Below are 11836 nucleotides of genomic sequence, written 5' to 3'. Positions count from 1 at the left end.
CCATCGTCGAAATATTGTGAACAAAATAGAAACAATAGCTAAGGACAATGCCTGGAAGCATACCAGTATCCATAATGAATCTCCTGTAGAAAACGAGACAGTTAAGTCAACAGAAGGCTTAGTAAACATTTCAGTAAACATGTCTTTTCAATAGCGTCTTTACTATCAGGACTTACGTTTCTATGGCATAGATTCATCGCCAGAGCAAATGGTTCGAATGGCTCTGAGCACTATGGGACTTAACATCTATGGTCATCAGTCCCCTAGAACTTAGAACTACTTAAACCTAACTAACCTAAGGACATCACACAACACCCAGCCATCACGAGGCAGAGAAAATCCCTGACCCCGCCGGGAATCGAACCCGGGAACCCGAGGGTGGGAAGCGAGAACGCTACCGCACGACCACGAGATGCGGGCATCGCCAGAGCTTCCGTTGCTATGTAGAGAACTTCATTACGATATCAACATGCTAGAAGTACAGTATCTTCTTAAATTACAATTTGCGAAACTGTCGTGGAATATATTATAATACGCTACAGAATTACAGTGGAATACTTAGAGACTTATCGTCGATAGTTATAGTGCAACTTAGAATTTTGCTGATTTCAGGTTTCAGAAACATCATTTATAGCATGGGTATTTCAGCAGAACGAAGACAATAAATAACTTACATGTTGTGCGGCGTAGCAATTGCGTTTTTCCACGCTGAAATCCCAAGGGAATTCCCTACGTAGGACTTGAAGCCGTGATGATGAAGCTCTGACTTAGAAAAGTACATCGACAAAGCAAAGACACTATTGAAGAAACAGTAGACGGGTTGTATTATATTGTTTCTCATTTGGAATGAATAAAGATAAATGCAAATCCCGTGTTAGAGCATATGTAATGCGATAACAGAATTCAAAGACGCCTCAGTTGCGACCAACACCAAGTTCGCGAACTGTCACCGCAGATTGTTCTGAAAGTACTTTCCCAGGGTAAAATACACATATCGGAAAGTATACGTTTATGGCAAACTAGGAAACAATATCGCATAGTAGAGTGCATATAGGAAGTTTAATGTCTTACTTATTTATCCCAAACTCTTAAAATTGGTGGCAAGTTGCGTTCCTGATACGATGTTATTTTTATTATATTCAGATGTTGCACTTGCTCACAAACACACAAACACACACACACACACACACAAAGAGAGAGAGAGAGAGAGAGAGAGAGAGAGAGAGAGAGAGAGCAGCTAATCTACACTACTTAACCACTGTAGAATGATTACCTGATCCACGACATGTGCTTTATTTCAGAACTCAGTTCATGATCTTTACCTGCATGTTGGGTCTCTTTTATGGAGTATTTTATACAGGGTGATTCAAAAAGAATACCACAACTTTAGGAATTCAAAACTCTGCAACGACAAAAGGCAGAGCTAAGCACTATCTGTCAGCGAATTAAGGGAGCTATAAAGTTTCATTTAGTTGTACATTTGTTCGCTTGAGGCTCTGTTGACTAGGCGTCAGCGTCAGTTGATGCTAAGATGGCGGCCGCTCAACAGAAAGCTTTTTGTGTTATTGAGTACGGCAGAAGTGAATCGACGACAGTTGTTCAGCGTGCAATTCGAACGAAGTATGGTGTTAAACCTCCTGATAGGTGGTGTATTAAACGTCGGTATAAACAGTTTACAGAGAATGGGTGTTTGTGCAAAGGGAAAAGTTCTGGATGGCCGAGAACGAGTGATGAAAATGTAGCACGCATCCAGCAAGCATTTGTTCGCAGACCAGGAAAATCGACTCGCAGAGCTAGCTCGAACAAGAAGCACAACAATTCATATTTCAGCAGGATGGAGCGCCACCACATTGGCACTTATCTGTCCGTAACTACCTGAACGTCAACTACCAAGGGCGATGGATCGGCCGCCAGGCAGCCCGTGACAGAGCACTTCATCAGTGGCCTCCAAGAAGCCCTGATCTTACCCCCTGCGATTTTTTCTTATGCGGGTATGTTAAGGATATGGTGTTTCGGCCATCTCTCCCAGCCACCTTTGATGATTTGAAACGAGAAATAACAGCAGCTATCCAAACTGTTACGCCTGATATGCTACAGAGAGTGTGGAATGAGTTGGAGTATCGGGTTGATATTGCTCGAGTGTCTGGAGGGGGCCATATTGAACATCTCTGAACTTGTTTTTGAGTGAAAAAAAACCTTTTTAAATACTCTTTGTACTGATGTATAACAGAAGGTTATATTATCTTTCTTTCATGAAATACACATTTTTAAAGTTGTGGTATTCTTTTTGAATCACCCTGTATTATGAAAATCTGTTGTCATATCAGGCGATACAGAGCCAGTGACTTTGCAAAGAAAATTAGATTTTATAGTGACAGTACCAGTCATAATAATCGCACAAATTTATGATGCACGACTTTTAGATCCAATCGATAATCTGTCACAAAATCTATCGAGTTTCAGGTCATCACTAGGCAAGCGTTCGGAATATGTTAGTGTAGGGGCCAATAAAAAACAAACGCTCCACCTGTTCCGGAATGAAACGTTACCAGTAGTCTGCAGAATATAACCTGTCATTGAACTCTCGACATTTAAATTGTAAACACATTGCAATGAGGTACTAACAGGCTCTAAAAGGCATCCGGCCATATGTGCGCGGCTTCGAAACGTATGACGAAAAATACAACACAGCAGTAACCTTTTTTTATGCTTAGTACCGAAATTATATAACTCTAATTTCAGTCTTTAAATTTGACTTTCCGTTGTCGATGTTGCTTAATTCGTCCATACTGGTGTGATCTAGACGAAAGTTATGCGAGGAAACAGGAAGAAAGTGCAGTTTATTCTCTCCAAGGACGAAAGAAAGGAAGATCTGGCTTTAGCGTCCCGTTAATAACGTTGCCATTAGAGACAGAGTGTAAGTTCAAATTCTGCAAGACGGAGAAGGGAATCGTCCAAGACCTTTCCAGAATTACCACCTTGCAGTTTGCCTTAGGAGGTGTATGAATACCACAGAAAACCTAAATGGCCATCTTGTTCGGTTTAAAATGGTTCAAATGGGTCTGAGCACTATGGGACTTAACATCTACGGTCATCAGGCCCCTAGAACTTAGAACTACTTAAACCTAACTAACCTAAGGACATCACACAACACCCAGTCATCACGAGGCAGAGAAAATCCCTGACCCCGCCGGGAATCGAGCCTCACGACCACGAGCTGCGGACTGTTCGGTTTATTCTCCTAACTTTTCAGATAGTCTGAGTGACATGCTAGAATGCTTTCTCTCTTATTTATCTTGGAGAGCTCACGTGCAATTCTTCGTCGTATTTGTCAAGCTTGTACTGTAAAAAATCAGTGTGGGGTTTACACTGAAAAAAATTGTAACACTGTGAGATCGTGACGCGACAAACTATCACATATTTTGTACTCGTTGTGCTCCAAGCCTTGTAAATATTTGAAGGAAATCATATTTAAGAGCCACAATGGGCAGCTGATGAAATAAACCTACTACCAGTTTCGATCAGCGGATCAGCAAGTAACACAAAATTATTTACGTCAGCCCCGTACGATGTTCTTACTGTGGTGTCTAGAAAAAAAAAGTTTTACGTTTTGGTGCCACAGCACAACCGCCGTAATTGGCTAACATAAATAATTTTGTGTTACTTGACGATCTGTTGATCAAAAATAGTAATGAATAAAGCATTTATTTCATCAGAGGCTCTTTGTGGCTTTTAAATATGATTTCCGTGAATTATCAAGTATCAGGCATCGAACTCTTAGCATTAAACTCACACTACATTATGAGAAAAACTACGTAGTTTTTGGGCATCGTTGATTCAATCTAGTAAGAAGGGTTTTAGGGCAGTTTTATCTGACACAAATTACTTTCTATCACCTCAAAATTTCGTTTAATGTAATTTGTCTGCCTCCTGCTTTAAAAACAGATTCCGTCCAAATGTATATGTTTCACCGAACTCATTTAACTGCGGCGAGAAATGTCACGCGCAGTGCGATGTAATATATGTAACATAAGCAATTTAGGTGAATATAAACGATTTAGGTAGAACGTAGCGCATGGAAACTTGAAATTTCCAGAAAATTAATCGCAGCAGATCGTTGTTCCTCCTAGAATGGTTTTTGACTGTATATGTAACTCGCAGCTGGTAAAAATTACGTACATACGTGCTATGACAGCAGTGTCAAATAACGGCTTACGGTGTAAGAGCCGTGCCTGCGTGCTGTGTGACCGTAGCAGTGCGAACGCTGAGAGCCCGCTTCTAAGACGCTCGCTGCGCTGTTTGCTTGTGCGTGTTGAAGGAGAAAAGACGCCGTTCCAGTGGTGAACGCGCAGTTCGGCGAAATCTCTGAGCGCTCTGCTGCAGCGGCCGTCGCCGAGCTCGGCCGGGGCCGCCGAGCTTCGGGCGCCCTCGGTTCGGCTCGGACGTCTCCGGCGCCGTCACTGGCTGCTAGTCGGCCAGTTGCCGAGAGACAGTCACGGTGGGAGGTTGCGTTGCGCCACTCTGTTGTCTATATCGATTTGCGACCTCCACCTTTTTCTCGCGTCGGACCATTTCGTGAGTGACTATTAAACGCGTCACGCGGGGACACACTCGTCAGTGCTCGTCGAGCGGTGGCAGATGCTGCGGTCGTCGCGCGTTACCGCTACTTGACACGCAGTGAGCTACGCCTCGCTGACCGCTGCGCGGCTACCGCCGAGTCCACTACACTGCAACGCTGGAGGAAGAAGCGGCCGCGACCCACTAGGCGCATGTGAGGCTGCTTGCGGGCCCTGCCGCCGCTATGAGCTGTTTTTAAGGCGACGGCATGCCCCGCTGCGACCGCCGAGCGTGGGCGAGCGCTCCCGCGCTATGCCTGCTTCTCCTGCTGCCGGTGTCTGCCCAGACGTCGACCGCAGCTGCCACGCTATCGCCCGCTGCCCCGACGACGCAGCACGTCTCCGTGACGGGAGGCAAATGCATGACAGGCCTGGACTTCCACGGTTACACCGTCCCCAAAGGCCGGATAGTTGTCGAGTACGGCAGCTCTCTGGAGATTTACTGCTTCATCGATCCTCATTTCGTGGCCACCAAAGGGCGCAACGCCAGCGACATTAGGTTCTACCGCAATGCCACACCGCTACCCCAGGAGTACATCCAAGTTCTCAATGCCACCACGGCGAGACTGCTCGAGCCTCATCCCGAAGTTTCGTCCAGCAAGTATTACTGTAGGCTGCACCAGGGAGGCAAGAAACAGAGCTTACTGTGCCTCAACGAGGTGGTCGTCGCGTATAAACCACAGCCTGTTGACAAGTTCTCGTGCCTGTCCTGGAACTGGGAGAGTCTGAACTGCACATGGACGGCACCCGAAAACCCGCTGAGGACGCGTTACAAAATAATGTACGCCCTATTCGGCCGTGGGACACGCTGGGTGTACAAATGTCCACAAGAGACTGAGGACAGCGGATACTGTTATTGGGACACACGAACCGACCCGATGTTCAGACCGACGCATCAGTACATCGCTTTTATGTTCACAGGAAGCAATGATCTCGGAAATGTGACATTTCCTCGGATAAAATTCCACGTATTTGCTCACGTCTTGCCCGCCAAGCCCCTGTACCTCGTCTCCGAGGATATAACTACAAACAGTGCGCTTCTGCAGTGGGATATCGCGATGAACATGAAGAAGTTCCCACCCGGCCTCGATCGCAAGATACAGTACAAGTCCGTGTGCGACCCGTCTGACGCCTGGGAGACAGCTGATACGTCACAGCTGGAGAAGATGAGCACCAATTACACACTAACCGGACTGCGTTATCCTAATGCGCTGTACGACGTAAGACTGTACCTGAAGTCGCCCATGGCCACCGGCGATCACATGTGGTCGGAACCTGCATCACACACATTCAAAACGCTGCCTACTGTGCCATCTTTCCCTCCAAAGACCGACAGCGGCAGTTTTCATATCATCGGAAGACTGAACCGACGAGACATTATCATCTACTGGCAGCGCATTCCCAGATGCTCTGAGAATGGAGACGACTTCTCGTACGATGTTTCTTCTGTGGAGCAGAATGGCAAGTTGGTGAATATCAAGCCGAACAAAATTGGGAAAAGTTACGCCCAGTTCGATCAGCTGACTACAGACAGCTACACCTTCAGGATCGTGTCGACGAATAAGGAGGGCCCTTCGGAGGAGAGTTCAGTTGTCCACGTGCCTTCCAAGCAGACACTTCCACCAACACCGACAGGCTTTACCAAATACGTCAACGAGAAAGGTGTTATTCAGCTGTCGTGGAATCATCCTTCAGATAAAGAGTGGGCAGGAATGATCGACAGCTACACCGTGTTTTGGTGCCAAAATGATCGCGACGGACCCAATCACTGCTCCGGTTTCTTGAACTGGACTCGTGTGTCTAAAGACGTACGAACCATGAACATTACAGTGCGCGAGGGTAAAGTTTACGAATTCGCAATATCCTCGAATACCAACACTTCGAGCAGCGGCATGATTTGGGCCACATGTACATTGAGACCTAACAGCGGGCTGGAAAAGGTGAAAGAAATCGAGATAAGTAGTGTGGGACCCACGTATATTGAAGTACATTTCGAGATGGAGTGTCAGAATCGGCTGCAGAATGTGTCACAGTACAATATTTACTACTGCCCCATAGTGTCGCCTCACAACGCGACGTGCAGGACAGAGGAGGAGGTTCTGATAGTGCGCGGTCATAACGTGTCTGTACAGGCGAATATTACCAGTCTGCAGCCGTATACTACTTACATGATTTACGTGGCGAGGGAGGCAAATGGAATAATGAGTGATGCGAGTAATTTCAAGTACACTACAACACTGGAAGCGGCGCCCACCATTCCGTTGGATGTGACCGTGACGGGAGTAACAAATGACTCCATGACAGTGTCGTGGGTGCCTCCGCTGTCTATGAATGGTAAACTCAATCATTACGACGTCCTGTACAACCATCATCTCGTCGAGTTAGGGCCCGAGGAAAAGGAATCGGTGACTCTCAGGAACCTGAGCAGTTACACCGTGTACAATGTGTATGTGAGGGCGTGTACGATGCCGCGCAGCTTGGAATGTTCCAATTATACAGAGCCTGTCACGAAGCGAACCGAGATAGGGCTGCCGGGTACGATAGAGAGGCCCGTAGCGCACGTGCAGAACTTTTCCAGGATCGTGTTCAAGTGGAAAGCGCCAGACCACGCTGGCGGGAAACTGGATTACTACCAGGTGTGGGTACAGCCGTCCGACGACGCCAACGCGACCAGGGTGTACAACATAACGGCGACGCAGGCCGCCAACAGGACGGCCGATATAAAGATTCCAGAGTGCCGCGACCCTAACCGCATCTATCGGCTGGCCATCAGGGCCGTGAACGTGAACGACCAACGGCCGAAGCGCTCATTCTTCGGGCCGTGGAGCGAATGGGCCGAGGCGTACTGCAGCTCCGTCGACCCGATCGAAATGACGACTATTGTAACGTGGTGCGTGGTATCGGTCTCGATACTAGTGTTCTTCTTCATAGTGGGATACCTGATGTGGAAGCTCGTCGCGTGGTTCAATGTGGCGCACAAGATAGAGGTGAAGCTGCCGCCCGGACTGGCGCCGCTGACGATCGACAAGGAGAAGGAGGACGGCTACCACATGAACGTGCCGTGGCAGATCTACAGCATCCGCGACGCTGGCAAGGCCGGCGGGGACGCGAGAGGGGAGCCCGACTGCACTCTGCTGGGCAGCGGCGCGCAGCGCAGCCCCAGCGGGGACAGCAGCGGCTGCAGCTCCGACCGCGACTGCCCCTCGTCGTCGCTGACCACGGCCACGCGCGTCTCCTCCGCCACCGACTCCGGCGCCGAGGCGGACGGCGAGCGCTGCCGCCAGACGCGGCCGCTCTCCTGCCTCTTCTCGGCCGACTACCCCGGCGCCAAGGCCGCCCCCGCCGCCGCCTCCTGGAGCACCCCCGACCTGACGGCAGCGCTCGCCGGCGCCTGTCTCGCCCCCGCCCCCGCGGTGGCGGCGTCTGCTCTGGGCGGCAGCGCGCGCGACGTGCCTTCCGGGGGCGGCGAGCCCTACTGCCGCGCCGGCTACCTGCCCAGCCCCCCGCCGCCGCCGCCACCGCTCGCCGCCTCCAGGGGCTACGTGAGCGTCGCCAGCGTATCCACCGCCCCCAAGCAGCCGCCGCCGCTCGCCGGCAGCGGCAGTGTCGACGACTGGCTCAGCGCCCTCGAGGCGGCGGAGGTGGTCGGCTCGAAGCAACAACCCCTCGGCGCCGAAGTCGACAAGGCTGCGGCTGGCCGCGGGTACGTATCGCTGCCGTTCGCGTCCGGCGTCGCGACGGCCGCCCCCGCCGCCTCCGTCCCGGGCTACGTGACGCTCGCCAGCCTCCCGGCGCGAGGCGACGATCCGCCTCCACCGGCGCCGCCCCCGGCGCAGGAAGACGTGCCGCCGTTCATCCGGCAGAGAATGGCCGACATGAGGGCGCTACGACGGCGCAGGAGGGCGGACCAGCGACCGGAGGCGGCGTCGGACCCGGGAGTAATCATCCCCGCCAAGGACGTGGAGGCCGACGTGCCCGCCTACTACGCGCCCGAGACTGAGGCCGCCCCCGACTACGTCAAGCTGTCCTACGTGCAGTGCCGGCCGGATTCGCACTCTGTGGACAGCGGGACGGCCAACTCTGAGGACTCGTCAGACGAGCGGCCGCAATCGCCACCTGTCAGCCTGTCGGAAACCGCGCAGACGCGGGAGGCGCCCTCGCTACTCATGTCCTTCCGCTGACGCAGACAGCACCTCTAGACGTTCCATCCCCCTCGCCACTCCACTCACGATCGTTGATATTTTGTACAAGCACTTTTATAAAGGAGATCTGTTTGTGAAATGTTGTTGTTGTTATTGTTGTCCAAGTGTTTGCTCAGATTGAGCGTTATACCACTAATGTGGCCCCGGTGAAGCTGTTGTGCGTGTGTCTGTGTTTTTGTGTGCTTGTGGTGACTACGGCTGTTAATTTTGTGGCGAATAAATATTTCGTAATAGCTCCTCCTGAAACAATATCATTTCGTTGTTCACGTCGGATTAATGTGTTTTCCAGTTGACTCGCTTCTCGGGCTGTGTGTAGCAGAAAGGTATGAAGCCTTCGTTTCCCCCTCAGTGTTTCATGTGTTTTCATTGCATCTGTAATTTGTGTGTGTGTGTGCGTGTGCGAGAGAGAGAGAGAGAGAGAGAGAGAGAGAGAGAGAGAAAAGCAGGTACAATTCTATGTGTAATGACGAGAGGAATGTATATTTTATTACAAATTGCTGTTCAGACTCATTTATATCTTTTCATACAGGTATTGAGTATCTGCTGTCTGTCCAAGGATGGGTAAAAGTATGGACTGTGATAAAATCGGTAGTTAACTTTCCTGCAGTAATTTTTCTAGCGATAAGAAAACATCCATTTTCTTTCGTTGAATTAACTTTTTTGAGTCTTCCATCTGTAGTTGAAATCCTTAAGGTTCCATTGTCCCAGGTTTAGCTTCTGTGCATATGTTTTATGCTTTTCTGGAAAATGCTGATGAATTGTGTTTATTAAATTATACAACAAGTCATCACATTACTGAATCTGTTAGCCTTTTGTAAGAGTAAGACCCTAAGTACCTTCAAGTGTTGATGAAAGCATTTAGTGACTGCAGCTGTATGTAAAAGCTTCCCCCCCACAAGTTGTTTTGCTGTGTACAGGCCATGCAAACAGCATCTTACAACATATATTGCAGCAGAATGTAAGGAAAGGAAAGAAAGTACCTGCAATGACAGCTCTTTGTAGTAATTACAAATTCATTATGGACATAATTGCAGAAGCTGCTCATTAGATATTCCATTATCTTTCGCTCCTTCACATGTCTGCTCACTCAAGTACTTTGTAAGTCTCGAGCTGCATGAGATCACATCTGTTGTTCGTATGTGTACCTTCTAGTGTTGATAACTGTTTTGTTTGTGTTCCTGTACTGCTTGCCATGATATTTTGTGCTGTTTAGCCCTCACTATTTATGAGAAACCATTTCTAATATGATAGTAAAAACATATAATATTTATAAATGTGCCAAAAATTCTTGTTAGTGTCAATGTTGTAAACTCCTTCACCTTTCAGTTTCCATTATTATGTTATTCAAAGCAAAGTTTGCATCATAAAAATAAACTACTGTTTCTAGAAACTGTGTTAACTGCTAACAACCTTCAACAATAAATATTTTCCTTTAGTGCCATTCCAAAATTTTCCACATTTTCTGTCACTGATACAATATTAATTTTCATTACAGTCATCCATCAGTTTCACACAATTTAAATGTATTTCTCAGTGTCATTAACTATAAGCTTTGTGCACTATATCTGGCAATGTTTGTGTGATTTACCTGCTGGGAAATGTGAACATTCTGACAGGATATACTCAGTAATCATTATTTTCATTAAGATCTGTACTTCATGATCTGCTGCGTATTTCTTTCTCAAGATGGCACAAGTCATCTGTAAAGTGAAATTATGTTACATCAATAAAAGTTTATATAAGACCGACGGTGTGTTTTATCAATAACCAATTTTCTGTTGTATAATTTGACATTTTATGTTGCATGGCACCAGTAAATAAGGTGGTAACTACACTGTTTGTTACATATTCCATGTGTCTCTTGCAAAACAGTGTAATGAAGTGGGTAGAGGCAGTTTATAGGCTTTAACATAGGCCTAATTCAGTGACATGACAACTTGCTGGTCAGTTGCAGATAAGAATGTACAGTGAAAATACTTAAGGTGTGTTAGCAATTCTTTTACAGTATATATTTTGAAGCTCTAAATCAAAAACAGTCTACACAGTACAAAGTTTAGTCAGAGTGGAATATCAGTCTTTTTATGTTATTTTGCTATCTGTTTACATTGTGGGTGGGCGATGGAAACACTTTAGTTAAAGCACTTGCTTTGCATTCCGAATTAAGACACTGACTGAGGGTAACAGAGACCTCTTTAGGAATATTTAGTATCCAAGTTGTGAACATTATTCTTATACAGTACTGTCACACATAAAAGGAGAAAAATTTTCTAAGAATTGGCGTTTCTAGGATATTTTCCCAATCTACATCAAGTTAGGTGATTCCTCAGAGACAATAGTATTCTAAATGTTTATGTGATGTGTGGTTGTGAATTACATGCAGTAATATGCTGCATGCTTCAAAATTTGTTTTGTTTGATGGGACATAATTGGTAAGTGGGAAACCTGTTACTAGAACGCTGTTATGATGAGACAGAGTCTTAAGTTGTTTTTATTTTTCTGTAATACAGAATAGTTTTGTGTTTAAGGAACCTGTCAGTATTTGAACCGTAACACTAAAATCTCAGAATGTAAAGGAAGGGAGCAGAAACAAAGAAAGGCAATAGAAGCAACGAACTTTTCTTTGCGGTGTTGCTCCTTATCATACTGTGAAATGTTTGCCGAGTAGAACAAGCATGGTAAGTGTAGATTAGGTTAATGGGTCAGTGCCAGTCTTTAACTAACAAAATGACAATTTTTTCCAAATGTCTATCATTGAAAACGTATTTTAATGTTGTCTGAACGTGTTTAGTATTTTTAAATATATGTTTTCAGTAGTAAACTACCTATAATATGCTAACAGTAAACCATGGTTGGAATGGCAAGTACACAACCCAGATGACACCACAACCCAGCTGCATTGGCAAAGGGATTTGTATTTGTGTGTGTGTGTGTGTGTGTGTGTGTGTGTGTGTGTGTGTGTGTGTTTGTGTACCCACTGCGCAAAGAGGCAATGAAATGGGAGACGGAACTCTGATGGAA

The 11836-nt window shown here is 47.0% G+C and overlaps 1 protein-coding gene across 1 annotated transcript; it reads left to right on the top strand.

Moving 5' to 3' along the window:
* The first annotated feature begins 4490 nt into the window (after positions 1 to 4490).
* On the top strand, positions 4491 to 10566 carry LOC124612326 (cytokine receptor-like). The gene has a single exon (XM_047140463.1). It carries the CDS (start codon positions 4826 to 4828, stop codon positions 8795 to 8797), a length of 3972 nt encoding a protein of 1323 aa, XP_046996419.1. The 5' UTR covers positions 4491 to 4825; the 3' UTR covers positions 8798 to 10566.
* The last annotated feature ends 1270 nt before the right edge of the window (positions 10567 to 11836 follow it).

The sequence above is a fragment of the Schistocerca americana genome, chromosome 4, assembly GCF_021461395.2.
Source record: "Schistocerca americana isolate TAMUIC-IGC-003095 chromosome 4, iqSchAmer2.1, whole genome shotgun sequence".
NCBI classification, from domain to species: Eukaryota; Metazoa; Arthropoda; class Insecta; order Orthoptera; family Acrididae; genus Schistocerca; species Schistocerca americana.
The sequence above is the reverse complement of the archived record's forward strand: the minus strand, read 5'-3'. Positions and strand labels throughout refer to the sequence as shown.